The 17,556-nt window shown below is 37.5% G+C and overlaps 1 protein-coding gene across 1 annotated transcript in view; it reads left to right on the forward strand.

The window, feature by feature from the left end:
* Positions 1 to 17,556, forward strand: part of POLA1 (DNA polymerase alpha 1, catalytic subunit) — a 492,305-nt gene that overhangs the window by 385,996 nt on the left and 88,753 nt on the right. The window contains exon 36 of the mRNA XM_060234091.1: positions 16,067 to 16,160. Coding sequence (XP_060090074.1) covers positions 16,067 to 16,160 — 94 coding nt within the window. The remainder of the gene's footprint in view (positions 1 to 16,066; positions 16,161 to 17,556) is intronic.

Raw genomic sequence — 17,556 nt, forward strand, 5'->3', positions numbered from 1 at the left:
CTGTAACTTATAAAAATAAGAAGGAAGAAAGAAGATAGAAGAAGGAAAGGAAAGTGGAATTAAGTGAGACTGAGTCCAAAATTAACTGTTTGTATTGATTGCATTAATGATACTGAACTCGATGAGTCGTTGATTAACTTTAAATGGTATAGAATGATTGGTTGATTAACCTTAAACGGTATAGAATGAATTGTTAATGTGACCAGATATTGAATTATTAATTCTTTAAAGACCCTATTGAATATAAGGTATAGAGAGCAAGCCTCTCTGGAGAGATATATACTAAAAACCACTGTTTAAAGCCTTTATTTAAGAACTGAGTACTAGGAGTTGGCACCAATGTGATTTATCGATACTGTTAAGTAACTGGTTTGAACTACTGATAGTAACCTAAGGAGACATAATATTAAAAACTGGGTAGACCTATTCTATACTGAATTGGCAGTGAGAACTATTACAGTATGGGAGATAAAGAGAGAAAAGAGAGACAGATGGAGACCAAAACTAAGAAGCTGGCCCAGGGTATGTCACCAGGAGGCCCAAAACCTATACCTCCAGTGGATAACCAGGATGCCTTAGAGAAATTGCAGGCCATAATGGTGGCAGGCTTCAAACAAAACCAAGAGGCCCTGGTAGAGATGAAAACCGAACTCATGGGAGAGATCAAAAAAACCAATGAGAAAGTGGAAGACTTCCAAAAGCAACTTCTAGCAAATACGCAACAAGTACATACCCTAGCGGCAAAAGTAGAAAAGTTGGAAGATCAAAGCAAAGCCACTACAGTGACGGTTCGGGAAAATAAGTCTGAATTGGCTGATCTGGAAGATAGAGTAGCAAGGCTGGAAATGGATAAAGCGGCGTACATACTACGGTTCCAAAATGTCCCGGAGGAGAGGGGAGAAATCCTAGAGAACAAAATTCTGGAAATATTAAACACAGAGGAGGAAGATCTATTGGAGGAAGGAAGGAGAGAGATTGACTGGGTTAAAAGAATATCCTCCGCCCACACCAAAAGACTTAATCTACCAAGAGAAATACTGGTTAGGTTCTCTCGAGTTGTAACCTGTGAAAGAATCCAAAAAAAAGCAAGAGACGATGGTTTGAATTGGAAAGGCATTAGTATTAAAATATTGAAAGATATCCCTTGGCCGATCCGTCAAAGAAGACAGGGGTACAAGAAGTTAACAAATTGGCTATTAAAGCACTCAATACAATTCAAGTGGTTGATTCCAGAAGGGATTTTCTTCACCTATCAAGCCAAAAGATATAACATTACTACACTGGCAAAAATGGAGGATTTCTGGGATAGTTTTGTAGCTCCAAGTAGCCATGGATCGGATACAGGAGAAGATCAAGATGAAGAAGCGGACTCGTGTGGAAAAGAGGAAGAAGACACACGGAAACTTGAAAGAGAAGGAGTCAAAACAAGACAACATACTAAAAAAGATCAAAGAAACATAGCAGATAGTAAAAAGATACTAGGATGAATAACAAAAGCGGGCTACAGATTATATCTGTGAATGTAAACGGTTTAAATGAACCTAAGAAAAGAAGAAAGACCTTGCTACAACTTCAAAAGACTAAAGCTCAAATCATCTGCCTACAAGAAACGCATATAAACAAAGATGATACCAATTTTTACAAAACAAGAAACTGGGACAGTTATATCACTCATGTGATGATGGAAAGAGAAGAGGAGTAGCCATATACGTCAGCCAGAACATAGACTCCAAATTGTTATATAGAGATGAACTAGGAAGGATCTTAATAATAGAGGCCATAATTAATAAAAGAAGAACCGTCGTTGCAAATATATATGCTCCAAACGACAAACAAGAAAATTTCTATAAAAATTTACATCGGAAATTATTGGAATTACAGCCAGAAAACTGCTGCATTATAGGAGACTATAACGCAGTTTTTGACGCTAAAAAAGATAAAAAAATTTGAAAAACTGAAGAAAAATCCATCCCGCAGTGTTTTACCTAGAACCTTTTACAAGATGGCAGAAGAATTAAACTTGAGCGATACTTGGAGAACCAAAAATCTACAAATAGCAGATTTTACACACTATTCTCATGCTCATAAGTGTTGGTCTAGAATTGACATGTGTTGGATCTCGACAGACTTAATCCCGTTAATCAATCAAGCCAACATCCTACCGAAAACATTTGCAGACCACAATCCTATTCAGGTAGTCTTGCGATATCCTTTAAGGAGTAATCGTTGGACTTTGAACCTCCAGATTTTGAAAGAAACAGCATTCATGGAAAGAGCTAAAAAGGATATAAAGGAATTTTTTCAGCGTAACTCAGAACAAGACACAAGTATCCAGAATATCTGGGACACCTTTAAAGCTTTTTTTTAGAGGTATAGCTATTAGCTATACAGCAAAAAGGAACAGAGAACGAATGAAGTCATACAAGGATTTGGTGAAAGAGTTAAAGGAACATGAGAAGCAGCAAAAAATTAGCAATACCAAAGATATAAAACTTAAAATACAAGCTACGCAACATGGAATCAACTTATGGCTTACAGAAGAACTGGAAAGAAAACTAAAATGGGCTAGGCAAAATTATTTCGAAAATGCCAACAAAACAAGTAGATGGTTAGCTTATAAACTTAAAAAAGAGAGAGAGAAAAGAATTATAAGATCACTAAAAAACAAAGAAGGTGAAGAGACCAACCAAGAAGATCAAATGAGACAAATCGTTCAAAACTTTTACCGAAACCTTTACAAAAAGCAGGAAATTGTAGAGCAACAGCAGGAAGATTATATAAAAAGCGTCAACATGAAGCAATTAACGAAAGAGCAGCAGGAATCCTTAGAGAGCTCTATTACAATTCATGAAATAACTGAATCAATCAAAAAGCAGAAAACTAATAAGACTCCGGGTCCCGATGGCTTGCCGGTGGAAGTATATAAGTCTTTTGAAGATCTACTTTTAATTCCTTATAAAAAAGTGTTAGAGAAAATTCAGGAATCGGCTATAATTCCAGCATCGTGGAGAGGCATTGATATCTTTAATCCATAAAGAAGGAGCGGAGCCGACAGATATCAAAAACTATAGACCAATCTCTCTCCTAAATGCAGATTATAAAATTTTCGCGACGATATTGACTAACAGATTTAAAAAAGTTATAACAAACATAGTACAGGAAGATCAAACTGGATTCATACCGGGAAGAATGATGCGGCAAAATTTGAGGTACTTTTTGAACATCCTAGAGTACTATAAAGAGCATCCAGACAAGCAATTTGTAGGTATCTCATTAGATGCTGAAAAAGCGTTCGATAACGTGGATTGGAAATTTATCGGCAAAGCATTGCAAACGATAGGCTGTGGCAGGAGTTTTAAGAAGCTCATAGAAGCTATATACACCAAGCAAACTGCAAAAATTAATATAAATGGATGTAATACAGAATTTGTCGAAATAGAGCAGGGGACCAGACAAGAATGCCCCTTATCTCTTCTTCTTTTTGTAATGGTAATCGAATTTTTGATTAAGAAGATAAGAGATGACACTGAAATCAGGGGCTTGAAAATAAGAAATGAAGAATTCAAAATTCAGGCGTTTGCAGATGATTTGCTGTTTACCCTAGAGGATCCTACCCACTCTATAGACAAGTTGAAAACAAGGTTACAACAATTTGGAGAAGTTTCCGGATTTTAAGTTAATACGCAAAAATTCCTAACCAAAAACATGAATAAAGAACAAATAACACAATTGGAGGCCAAATCTGGATTTAAATACGAAAAGAGAATTAGATATTTAGGGGTTCACTTAACAAATGATCTGAAATCTCTATATCGAGATAATTACGAGAAGATTTTTAAGGAAATAGAAGCAGATCTGGAGAAATCGAGAGATCTACAAATCTCCCTTTTAGGGAGAATAGCTACGATCAAGATGAATATCCTTCCTAGAATCTTATTCTTATTTCAGATGATTCCAATTGAACTACCTAAGACTTTTTTTCAGAAATTCAATAAAATAGTTTCAGCTTTTATCTGGCAAAACAAGAAGCCAAGAATTAAGCTAAAAGTCCTCCAAGAGAATAAATTAAGAGGGGGTATGACCTTACCGGGCTGGAAGCTATATTATAAAGCATCTTGTCTAGCTTGGGCTAGAGACTGGCTCTTATTGGAAGATAAAAGATTACTAGTATTGGAAGGAGCAGGGCTGACCAAGTGTTTGCATGCATATACCTGGTACCAACCCTCTCAAAGAAATAGAAACTTACTGAGCCATGAAATACGTAAGGCGATTTACAAGGTGTGGCTTGAAACTAAAAACAAAACTTATACATATACACCGCTATGGGTTTCACCAGTGGAAGCAGCCACACATCCGAATTTATATGATTGGGAAAATTCCTATAACTATGCCACACTGCTAGACTCTGATAATAATTTAAATTTGGAAGGAAATACCATTTCGGATTGGTGGGTTAGATGCCAAGTTAAGTCGATGTATCAATCAGACAAAGGCTTGGGCTTTCCAAAAGACTGAAGTAAATGAATTTGATACTATGATCTATGAGCCCAAAAAACTTATCTCCAAAATATATAATTGGCTATTAAAGGTTGAGATGCAAAGTGAAGCAGTTAAAGAAAGTTGGATAAGATGGCTACAAGACTTTGGCTACCCTATTGAATTAGAGGAATGGGAAAAAATCTGGAAATATAACATTAAATTGACCAAAGCAACAGTTTTTAAAGAAAATTTGTACAAAATGATGTATAGGTGGTATCTTACCCCCGGAAGACTAGCCAAAATGAATCCAAGCTACAACAACAAATGCTGGAAATGTAAGAAAGTTAAAGGGACACTCTACCATATTTAGTGGATGTGTGAATTCGCTAAAAAATTCTGGACACAAATTAATATATGGATCCAAAAGGTTTTTTAAAAAAGGATTAAACACTCTCCCGAACTCTATCTATTGAATATATGTAAGGAAAATTTGCCTCGGGGGGAAAAGAAGTTATTAATGTATATGATCACTGCTGCTAGAATACTCTATGCGAAATATTGGAAACGCCCCCAAATTCCGGACAAGGAAGAATTTTTATTTAAATTATTAGACTCTACCGAAATGGATATTCTAACTATAAGATTGAGAGACGGTAATTGGAAGGAATGTATGAAAACCTGGGAACCAGTGTAGGTATGGGCAGAAAGTATTGGAATTGCAATGAGACATTAGAACGGGTACTTGGTAAAGCCCTCAATACTCCTTATACATGTGGGTGGATAGGTGGTGGGACTCACGGGTTTTTGTGTGTATATTATATGTTTGTTGTTTGTCATGTTTCTGGGCTTTGTTTGTTATTATTGTTTGATTCACAATAAATATTTAAAAAAATTTTTTTTAAAAAAAGCTGCCTTCCAGGCAAAACTCCAGTCAAGAATTGAGGACCCCAGTTGCCCCACAGACCCTTCTCCAGAAGCACTCTGGGAACACCTAAAAACTACCATCTTGTTGATCTCTGAAGAAGTCCTCGGGTTCTCCACAAGGAAGAACAAGGACTGGTTTGACGAGAACAATCAAGAGATCCAAGAATTACTAGCGAAAAAGAGATCTGCCTACCAAGCACATCTTGCTCAGCCCTCCTGTCCTGGGAAAAAAGCAATCTTTCGCGCTGCATGTAGCAACCTCCAGCGCAAGCTTGCAGAGAGAACCCAGCTGTGTGCAGACACTGGTGATTTAAGAGGGTTCTACGAAGCCCTGAAGGCAGTATATGGCCCATCATATCAGGCTCAGAGTCCCTTGCGTAGTGCAGACGGCCAAGTGCTCCTCACAGACAAGGCATCCATACTGAACTGATGGTCGGAGTATTTTCAGGTTCTCTTCAGTGCCAACCGTGTAGTTCAAGATTCAGCAATCCACCTCACCCCACTTCAACCAGTGAAAACAGAGTTGGATGAGATCCCCACCCTAGAAGAGACTGTTAAAGCCATCAAGCAACTGAAAAGTGGCAAGGCAGCGGGAGTTGATGGAATCCCACCAGAGATCTGGAAGCATGGGGGCACAGTACTACATAGCACACTTCACAAAGTACTTGTCACCTGCTGGGAACAAACTACCACAGGACTTTTGCGATGCAATCATCATCACTCTACACAAGAACAAAGGGGGAAAGTCAGACTGCTCCAACTACCGGGGGATAACCCTGCTCTCCATCACAGGCAAAATCCTTGCCAGAATACTCCTGAACAGACTGGTGCCCACCATTGCAGAAGAACTCCTCCCAGAGAGCCAGTGCGGCTTCAGAGCTAACAGGAGCACCACCGACATGGTATTTGTTCTCAGGCAGCTCCAAGAGAAATGCAGGGAACAGAACAAGGGTCTATATGTGACTTTTATCGACCTTACCAAAGCTTTCGATACCGTTAGCAGGAAAGGCCTGTGGCAAATCTTGGAACGTTTAGGATGTCCCCCAAGGTTCCTCAGCATGATCATCCAGCTACATGAAGACCAGCGAGGCCAAGTCAGACACTGCAACAACCTCTCAGAGCCCTTCCCAATAGGCACAGGTGTAAAGCAAGGCTGCGTTCTCGCGCCAACTCTCTTTACGATCTTCTTTAGCATGATGCTTCAAAGAGCCGCAGTATATCTAGATGATGACGATGGTGTCTACATCCGCTATCGCACCGATGGCAGCCTGTTCAACTTGAGGCGACTAAGGGCTCACTCCAAGACAATGGAAAAACTTATCCGAGAGCTACTGTTTGCTGATGATGCTGCACTTGTCTCCCACTCGGTATCAGCTCTGCAGCATATGACGTCCTGCTTTGCAGAGGCTGCCAAGCTATTCGGCCTAGAAGTTAGTCTGAAGAAGACAGAAGTTCTCCACCAGCCTGCACCCCAGGAAGATTATCACCCTCCCTGCATCACTGTGGGTGAATCAGTTCTGAAGACAGTCCAGCAGTTCAGCTACCTGGGATGCATCATCTCCTCAGATGCCAAGATCGACAAGGAGATTGACAACAGGCTGGCAAAGGCAAACCGTGCATTTGGCCAACTGCACAAAAGAGTGTGGAGCAACAAGCATCTGAAAAAAGGCACAAAGATCAATGTTTACAAAGCGGTTGTGATGACAAACCTCATCTACGGCTCCGAATCGTGGGTTTTATACCGTCATCACCTGCGACTCCTTGAGCGCTTTCATCAGCGCTGCCTTCGCACCATCCTCAACATCCACTGGAGTGACTTTGTGACCAACACTGAAGTCCTCAAGAGGGCGGAGGTTACAAGCATCGAGGCACTGCTGTTGAAGACGCAGCTGCGCTGGGCAGGGCATATTTCTAGGATTGCTCTGTATGGCGAACTTTCCACCGGCCATCAAAATAGAGGGGCACCAAAGAAGAGGTACAAGGACTCCTTGATGAAATCCCTTGGCACCTGTCGCATCAACCATCACCAGTGGTCTGACCTAGCCTCAGATCGCAAAGCATGGAAGCATACCATCCACCAGGCTGTCTCTTCCTTTGAGAACGCACGCATAGCTGGTCTTGAGGACAAAAGGAGATTGAGGAAGAATCGCACTGCTACAGCACCAACCCCAAATCAGACTTTTCCCTGCAGCCACTGTGGCCGCATTGGTCTTGTCAGCCACCAGCAAGCATGCAGCAGACGTGGACTATTGCACCCTTCTTAAATCTTCGTTCGCAAAGTCAAGCCGAGAGAGAGAGAATATGGGACAATTTATGTAAAGGAAGTATTGTAGAAATAAGCTTGTATTTTTTGAAAGTATTCTCATACAGAATAAGGTCAAAATGTATTGTGCTTTCTATTTCCCCTATCCTCTACCCTCACTCTTTCTGAAATTAATAAAACTTTTGAAAACTGGAAAGTTAAAAAATATTTCTCTCCAACACCCCCTTTATTATATAAAAGAATTTTAAAACGCTATGTAATATAGTGAAAGTAACTTTGGTGGGGATACAATTATATTCAACATTTTGAATTCAAAACTAATCCTCATTCTACTTTTACATTGCAATACATTTATATAAGAATTTTTAAAATGACTACTCATTCTAAATTTGTCTCTTGCTTACATAAAACATACTCCATCTCTTCTCAAATTTTGTAACTGATCTGTTTCTCAAATAAGTTAATTTTGCCATCACTACATACTCAGCAAGTTTATTTTTCCATTATTCTGTGAGGAATGATTTGAACTGATCCAGAGTACATCTAATACACACGTGACACATGTGAGGCTGCCTTATAGAGCCAGTGTGGCATAGTGGTAAAGGTGCTGGACTAGGAGTCTTGGAAGTCTGATGTTCGAATCTGCTTTGGAAGCCTGCTCAGTGACCTTGGGCCAGTCATACACTCTCAGCCTAACCTACCTCACAAGGTTGCTGTGAGGATAAAGTAGAGGACATGAGGACAAGGTAAGCCTCTCTGGATCCCTATCAGGGAGAAAGGCTAGGCATAAATGAAGAAAATAAATACTGAATCAGTCCATCAAGGTCACCAATAGTCAGCTTTTTAATAGTTGCTGTGTATACAATTAAAAATACGCTCTACTGGTGTGGCATAAGTGCTCTTTCACTTTAAATTTTTTTGATAGCTTAAGAAATGTTAAGAATTTTCATTAAACAATCAGTCTCCACTTTATCCATATCTTGTTAAACTTACTAGCTTAACTTGCATATCAGAAGATCTTAAAAATTAGTCTGATTTTGATCTTGATAGAAGGATTAACAATGCATACATTTTATTTATTATTTTTATCTGAGAAATGGTGCATGTTTCATTTTTACTGAGATTTTTTTAAAGTGATGATACTCATGTGAATAATCATTTGAAGTTCTGTACCTTGTCTTTTTCCCAAATGGAAATTACAAACTGTCAAAAATGGCACAACGGAAAATGAACTAGATCTTTATTATCTTCTAACTGCAGAATGAGGCCAGTGACACTTCCACAAAATAAATAAATAAATAACCCGAAATTTGCACCGCATTCATATTCAATTTCATCACAGCAGATGCTCATTAGTATGTTGTTATTAATTGGTATTCACTTTAGGTTTTGTTTAAAATGAAGATAATAATTAGGTTTTAATGACTGCATCTTTCAGGGGGAGGGACTGGGAAGGGTAGTGTAACATCTCTCAAAACACTGAAATATTTCCTGGAACAGTGTTATACATGCTGTAGAAAATGTCTCTTTAAGAGACAGAATTCTCTGACAAGAACTTAAATTATTTTTAAAGAACATGTCCTAAATTGTCTGCTTGATAGATGTGCAGACTCAGATAATGCGAGCAACCATTCTTTCTAATCAAATTACCAAAAAGACTTCTTATAAAAAGTAAGTCTCTCCAGCAGTTGATTAATGAAGTGGTGCCACTGTTTTGTATAAGAACTAATTGAAGTAATACAAATAAGTTATCTTTCTAGCCTGTAGAAATTATCTCCTTTATAAAGCAGTGTAATCAAGTTGGCAAACTATTCTTTTTCCCCCTCTGTATTTTATGGTTCATAAAAATGTAGGAAAGATGAGGGAGCATAAAATAAAAAAGGAAACAAAACTGAAATATAGCAACTCAGCTGTTTATCATGCTGTTTCAGTTTTAAGAGAGAATATAGCTGCCACATGTTGTTCCTACATACCTTCCTGACAAACCCATAAATTGTTGACCCACTTGGAATGTTCATGGGTATGTGAGAGAGTTAGTTGTATGTATTACTCAGGCTGCATATTTATTCCAATATAGTAATTTGAGAAAAATAATCCAAGAATCGGCTTTCATAATCATGAAGAACTACAGGGAAAATGTAGCAGAGTTAAGCTGAAATATATCATAAACTGCAATTGTTGGCCAAAGAAAAGGGATCAGACTGTCATCTCAAACATGTCACTATGCAGTGAACACTGAAAGAAAATCTGTATTATAAAACTTCAACTGAAGTTAGACAAATCAATTTATGCTCAGATTTATAGCAGTGATTTAAATAACTATAAATTATTTATAATTCCTGTTGCTGTTATATGATTTCTGTTGCTAATTTATTTAGAAAACTTAATATCCTGTTTTCTATGGGGCACTAAAATGGGTTACAACATCAAAATTCCAAAAAAAGCTGTATAAAGCTAATAACAGCCATGTACTTCTAGAATAGCAGTACAATACTGTGCATCGGTTACAGAATCAGCCACTAACAAATATAAAGGAATGGACAAGAAAATCTTCTGCCTCAGGAACAAGGATGAGCACTAGCAGGTGTTGCTAGGGAGAGACTTCCTCAGTCTTGGTGTCATCACCAAAAAAGCCCTGCTCTGATATTCTTTTAAGAACAATGAAACACTGCACCTATAATGTCTTGCCAAACTATGATGTTTACCTATAGCTATTAAAATTTCCCTCCGACTTTTATAACTGAAATGTTCAGATTTCATAAAGGCAAAATGTTTGAGGATGAATTGGACTTCGCTTGTTATCAGGTATAGCATATGTAAGAATCACTCACACCTTAATTCCTGTTAATAATTGCTGACATATGGATCTCACCAAGAGTCATATCATTTATTTTAGAACTACAGAGTTGTGTATTAGCAGTTTAAAAATAATATTATTAACAGGTATAAAGAAGTGTAAGTGATTTTCATATATGCTGTGCCCATTAACTAATATCATAAAAAGGGACTTTTATTTACTGTTATATAACACAGATTTATAATCGTCCTTTCAGAAGTGGAGTGCCAAATTTTATAAGTGGCTAAATTTAGACTTTTCCAACATTTCTTGAGTTTACTTAACTTGTATTTCAATATTTGTGATTAATTTTCTGTTAACAGAACAAATTGAACATGGATTGTATTTGTTGTTAAATTGCTTACTGAATTTACAAAAAAAAACACCCTTTCAATGTTTTGTCTGTGAAGGAAACTTGATAAATATATACTTCAAACTCAAAGCAATATATTGGAGGAAATATTATACCTGAATGCCAATTAGTAAAGAAGGAAATACTTATACTCTCCTCTTCCAGTCCCATAAAAGCCAGATTAAAATTTGTATACATATTGACATCAGGTGAAAGATTACCAAACTCTGTAAAATTTTAGATTAATTTTTTTGTTGGGGGGAGTTAAAATTGAAACTAGAAATATGAAAAAACAAATAAGTCTCCCCACCCCATATAAAGTAGGTCTTTCTTGGTTTCATTTACATGTCTTAATCTTGTTTAATTATATTTGACATTGAAAATTGAAAATTTCTAAAGCTTTTTGTTTTTCACTAGTTACTAATTGCAAAATATGCCAGGTAACAAAAGGGGCAGGAGGTGTTGGTATAATTAAAAATATATGTGTGTACATAACTTTTTTAAAGAAAATTTCTTATCCATTTAGATAGTGACTTTCAATTAGCCTCTCTGCTAATATCAGGTCACTCAACTCCATAGCTGATGCTTTATTCCTTCGTTTGGGTTGTCAGTCGTTTGCTTCAGTTGGCTGGCAAAGGTGGCTGTATATCCATTACGAGCAACACAGCACTTTGCATTTCTGAATTGACAAGCAGCTATATTGACCTAGCGCTTATTATGGGTCAACAGCTGCGTTAACCAACGGAAGGACTGAGGGGCAATTAAAATGAATTGGCAAAAATATATCTTCCTAATTTACTCCAATTTGTTATTTATGCTAACATTGTATGGCTTCTATGGTGACACTAAACAGAATGGACCCAATAATGGCAATTAACATAAAAATATAATGGCTAATCAAATTGACAGCAACTGTTTCTCATCATCTCGACACACAATACATTATCAAAACAAACTATTATGAAGGAGGTAATTTCAGTGTTCTATTCAACCTGCTGCATGTGTGCAGTCAGGGAGATGTGTACCAGCAATTACTGCTGAATCCAAAAAACTAAACAAATAACTTAATCGCTGTCGTCCTCCTTTTTTTCATTCTTCAGGAAGCAGTAATCAGGATTTACTAAAAATAAGTGGTGTATAATAGTATAATGACGATGTGTATCATAGAATAGCTAATAAGGAATAAACTAAGCTTATGTGTTTTATAAAATACATATAAAAATGGAAAGTATTAAATAACTCTAAATATGGAGTTTTTTAAAATGCAGTTTATAAGTCTTGATTAGGGTTTATGCACTCTCATGTAATGTTTAAAAATACTTTTACAGTAACAGTACATGTATCTTGCACATGAAAACCATTTGAAAGCCAAATTTCATTGAAATATTCTTTGTACTAACTGATGAATAACAATCCTTAATCTAAAGTTATAGAACCAGGAGGTTAGAAATTTCCAGTATTTCAACTTGACTAGCCTTTGACATTAGACAAGCAGTGCTAAGCCTCAAATGTTCTTTCCAAATGTATGTCCAACATTTGGCTTGAAACTTTAAAAGTGGCCATTTGCTCTGCTGCCAAACTGTTCTTGCTGGTGGCTGAACTACAGTAATATAGAACTGTGCTTCATCCCTGTGCTCAGTTCCAGGGTGACCAAATGTTGCCTTCTCTCCATTCCTAACATCTTGCTAATTTGAGACCCCCCTTCCTTGAGGTTATTTTTAGAAGGTAGTTCCTACTTCTTTTTCCCCCATATGTTTTATCATGTCCCCATCTTATACTTACGATTTCACCTACAAAAATCAGTTTACTAAATGATAACGTTGTTTCTCCTCTGCCATTTATTTTTAATTTTATTTTATTTATTTGATTTGATTTATATCCTGCCCTACCCCACCAAGGCGGGCTCAGGGCGGCTCACAGCATAAAAGTTCTAACAATAAAATTCAGAATTAAAATACAATAATTTACATAATTAAAGCAACTAATATATCAATACATCAGTCAACAACAACAACAAAATTTTATTTGTATCCCGCCCTCCCCGCCAGAGCAGTCAATGTCAGTGTGCTATCAAAAAGTGTTTTCAATATGTGAGGAAACCAGAGTTCATCTTAAAGAAGAACAGATTAGATTTAAACCCCACCCTTCACTCAGAGTCTCAGAGTGGTTTACAATCTTCTTTCCCTTTCCCTTCCCACAATGGACACCCTGTGAGGCAGGTGGGGCTGAGAGATCTCTTTTGAGAACTGCTCTTGAGAGAATAGCTTTGAGAAAAATTGTGGCTGACCCAAGATCACACCATGTGGAGAAGTGGAGAATCAAACCCAGTTCTCCCAGATTACTGTCTGTGTAGTTAACTACTACACCAAACTAGCTCTCTAGGCCATGACTGGGAAGTAAACACAGATAAATATTAATATGCATGTTATTTAATTCATAAGTTCAAACTTTTTTCTTATAATTCTTCAGTAACTCAGTTTTGCAAAGGAGAAGGGAGTTAATTCCTATCCTAATGAGGGAGGCAGTTTTAAGACCACTTTTTACATTATTAGACTCTCCCATGAATTAGAATAATTACTGCCTGTCTCTAATACAACAGTCTTGAATTGAAGATGATCAGACATGTGGTGGAAATTTAGCTTGGCTTCTGGATTATATTATCTTGATCCATGAAAGCTGGGCTTTAGATCTGAAATGTCCTTGACCATTCTGTTGAATGACCTGACTGGGAGGAAGACTGGCAGAAGTTAATGCTGATTAGCTTGTAATTCTTAGCAACTTTCAATAACATCAATTACGTGTTTCTAGTTTGCTTCATGGGTGGGTTGGCATTTGGCAGCACTACATTGCATTGATTAAACTCCAACCTGTTAAATAGGTTTCAGAAATATCCATCTTATCATCTTTGCTTCTTAAAGTTTACTTGAAACTGTTGGAAAGAGGCTGTCTAGCAGTTTGGACTGAGGTAAGGCATTAGCTGTTTTAAACAGGTGCCTGGCTTTAAATGATTTAATGAATAGATCAGGCTCAGTTCTTATGAAACAGGTTTTGTTTGTGGATGGCTTATTGATCTGGGGTTTGCTGGTTCCATTGTTCTGGCTTGGGTTATACTGTCCATAGAGGATCGAGTGTGTAGGTGGTTGGTATCTTTTGACCCAGTCCTGGAATTTTGGATGGCAGTCATTGCCAGAAGTCTCGTTTATCTACAAAGACAACCACCAGCCACAATCATACAGGACATACAGTATTATACCAAATTTCTATATCTAACATCATATCACAATCAAGTTAAATTGATACAAGAGAATTAAGAATTCATACACAGTTAAGTGGTTCACAATTCCATGAAGTCCACAAAAATCACAAAGTTCACACAAGATTTCTGGATAGTAATCTCATTTCAATATATCTTCCTCAGTGAACTCTTAAGCAGGTGAATAATGGCCAGCAACATTATGTGAAATTCTGCATATTTTATGCTACAGTATAAATTGTTCTAATATACAGGCACCATTTCGATTACTCAAACATGACTAAAGCATCCATTTCTATTGTGATATAGCCTCATGGTATACCACGAGGTATATATTGCAGTAGAAATGGCTATATTACAATAGATGGAAAGAAAGTAATATAAGCCTTTGTAAAGACTTAAATAAAAGGAAAGAAAGCCTTTGTAAAGTAACCTAATTTTGAGCCACTTTAAGCTGTGAGATTGCAAATTTCCAAATACAGAATAACCCATGGTACAGTGCTATGGATTGTTTATAAAAACCCATAATAATGTTGAATGCATATTATTAGTTAAATGTGATCAGGTGAGTTATATTCATGTCTCTATAGCATATCTAAACATCTGTAAAGTGTTGAATGACTAAGTTCATAATTGCCTAGTCCCTTAAAGATTTCTTATGAAGCCAGGGTTGGCTTCATAATGAGGCTGCCTCAGGAGATAGATTTGAGGACAGCAGTTCCTGTCCTGCTACCCACCAATTGGCTAGCTATCTGTTTATCACCCACCTACTTCCCATCCTCTTTCCGGAGATGAAATATGTCCCTTGATTCCTGAGGCTTCTTTAAATCAGGGCAGCAGTCTGCCAGTTCCTAAACTCTTGCATAAAAATTGCTTCCTGTGTGAGTTACAGCACCATTCTGGTTGCATGTTGCCAGAGCAACCATGATGGCTATAAGGAACAAAATCTCAAGAGAGTTCAAGAAGTCCCAGGGCTTTTTTTTTAGCAGGAACTCCTTTGCATATTAGGCCACTCCTCCAAGACCTCACTGTAGCCAATCCTCCAAGAGCTCACAGGGCTCTTAGTACAGGGCCTACTGTAAACTCCAGCAGGATTGGCCACATCGGGGGAGTGTGGCCTAATGGCTCCTGGGAGTGTGGCCTAATGGCTCCTGTGTCCCTTAGAAGCAGTTTTGATGACTATAGTAGTAAAGTGATATTGGGAAAAATATGTTTTGGAAATGAAGTTTCCTTTATGATGGTTTTGATCTATCACATGATAGTACATTAGTGGAACTAGACAGATTTGTACTTAAAGTCATTTTAAATTGTGGTTGTATTTAACAATAAAAAGAACCTTGTACTGCAGTCCTAAGCCCTGCTCACAACCTGAGTTTGATCCCCAGTGGTCGCTGGGTTTTCAGGTAGCCGGCTCGAGGTTGACTCAGACTTCCGTCCTTCCAAGGTCGGTAAAATGAGTACTCAGCTTGCTGGCGGGAAAGTGTAGATGACTGGGGAAGGCAATGGCAAACCACCCTGTAAAAAGTCTGTCGTGAAAACATGAAAGCAACATCACCCCAGAGTCGGAAATTACTAGTGCTTGCACAGGGGACCTTTCCTTTCCTTAACAATAAAAACACATAAAGAATTTTGATGTGGACATTTTAATGTTTATTGTACTGAACTGCTGGTAATGGTTTTTTACCTTAATAATTTTGAACAAAATCAAAGGACACATCCAAATAAAAAATATACAAGACACCAGATAACCACTATTTGAGATGGTTTTTTTCTCCATTTTTTTATAAAAATGTGTTTATATTATATTGAAGTACAAAGTTGGTTCCTAAGAAATTTTTGTAAAAGTTAATAATTAACCATTTAAAATCCAATAAGTAACACAGCAAATGTGCAACTGTACATGCTTTTTTGGTATGTTTTTTTTCTCAACAGTGTTCAGTTTGTTCTTTTACATTTCAGTATTCTGACAAGGCCCTATACACCCAGCTGTGCTTTTACCGGTACATTTTTGATGTGGACTATGCAATGGAAAAACTTACTGATCAAGAGAAAGGTATGTTAAAACACTGTAATTACCCTTTGAGCTTAAAGTGGAAATTTGCATCATAAAAGGCCGTCCTACTCTGTTGTGCTACTCTAATACGCATCATTCTGCTAGCATCATATACACAAAGTCACTTGACTTCATGAATTTAAGGAATTCCCTATATAAGAATGGAGCTGCATATCTAATAATCCAGTGTATGTATACCTTTTGCTCAGTTGATGCAGCTGTGTTTGGGGAAAGGATATTTTAAACTCATTTCTAAGAGGTCAGGCTGCTGATTTTGCGTATGTTACTCTTTCCTTTTCTGGAAAGGGCTTTGTTAAATTAGATGACAGTAAAATGACTCTCAATACGCAGTACAAACTGAAAGAGGTTTTATGAGATTTTATTTACTACAGAGCTTGCTTAATCATTTTACATGTGTTTATCATAGACATGTTTTATTGAGGTGTCAACATTATTTATTTATTTATTTATTTATTTATTTATTACTTTATATTTATATCCCGCCCTCTCCGCAAGCGGACTCAGGGCGGCTTACAATACATTACTGTATATTATGTCAGCAACCAAAATTTTTTACAGAGATTAAAATAAATTTTCAGTACCTTCAGAAGGCACAAAGATGTTTAATCTGGGTATACCTTGAAATATGTTGTATCTGTGTCCCACTTCTGAACTCGGTCAATCCACATGTGGATGACAGAGGACAGTAATTAGAGGATTCTGCCTGATTGAAAGTGTGGCATGCAAATACTTCTATAAATATAAATAAGTATGAGGAAAGTTGGATTAGACTTGGAATACTTATCAGGGATGGCGTGACCCTTCAGATTCAGAATTTCCGAGTATCCAGAATACCATTTGTCAGTAGGAAATAATAATTTTCCAGTTACAAACAATTGCTTTTTAAAAGATTTCCCTATGCACCATGACCCTTTTCCAGTGCCTGCACCAACCACAGAAAGCTGAGCAGATGTGAGAAGTGTATAACAACAACCACATTTGCCAGTTAGCTGTGCCTGAAGTGTGTGGGCAAAGTTCTGAAGTGGTAGTTGGAAAGGGTAGTGACAATAGGGCAAAGCATAGTAGATGTTCATTCCCAGAGGGCACCTCAAGAGAAGCCTGTTCTTAAGAAAAATCAGTTTTATCACTAACCCAGGTTCCAGGAATATGCAGTGTGAATTGACTGTGTCTCCTGCCTGGGATCACAGTTGCTTGGTAGACCACTGATTGGTGTGCAGAACGTGATTCCCACAACCACCTTTGCCAGACATCCCCCTAACCAAACCTTGCAGTAGAATATAGACCTCAAAATGGAAAATCTGTTACACATACAGAAAGCCTTTTCTGTTTTAGGATTCTATAAGAACAGGCTGACTTCAGTCACAGGCTTTTCTGT

This window comes from Heteronotia binoei, chromosome 3 (assembly GCF_032191835.1).
Source record: "Heteronotia binoei isolate CCM8104 ecotype False Entrance Well chromosome 3, APGP_CSIRO_Hbin_v1, whole genome shotgun sequence".
In the NCBI taxonomy this organism is placed as follows: domain Eukaryota; kingdom Metazoa; phylum Chordata; class Lepidosauria; order Squamata; family Gekkonidae; genus Heteronotia; species Heteronotia binoei.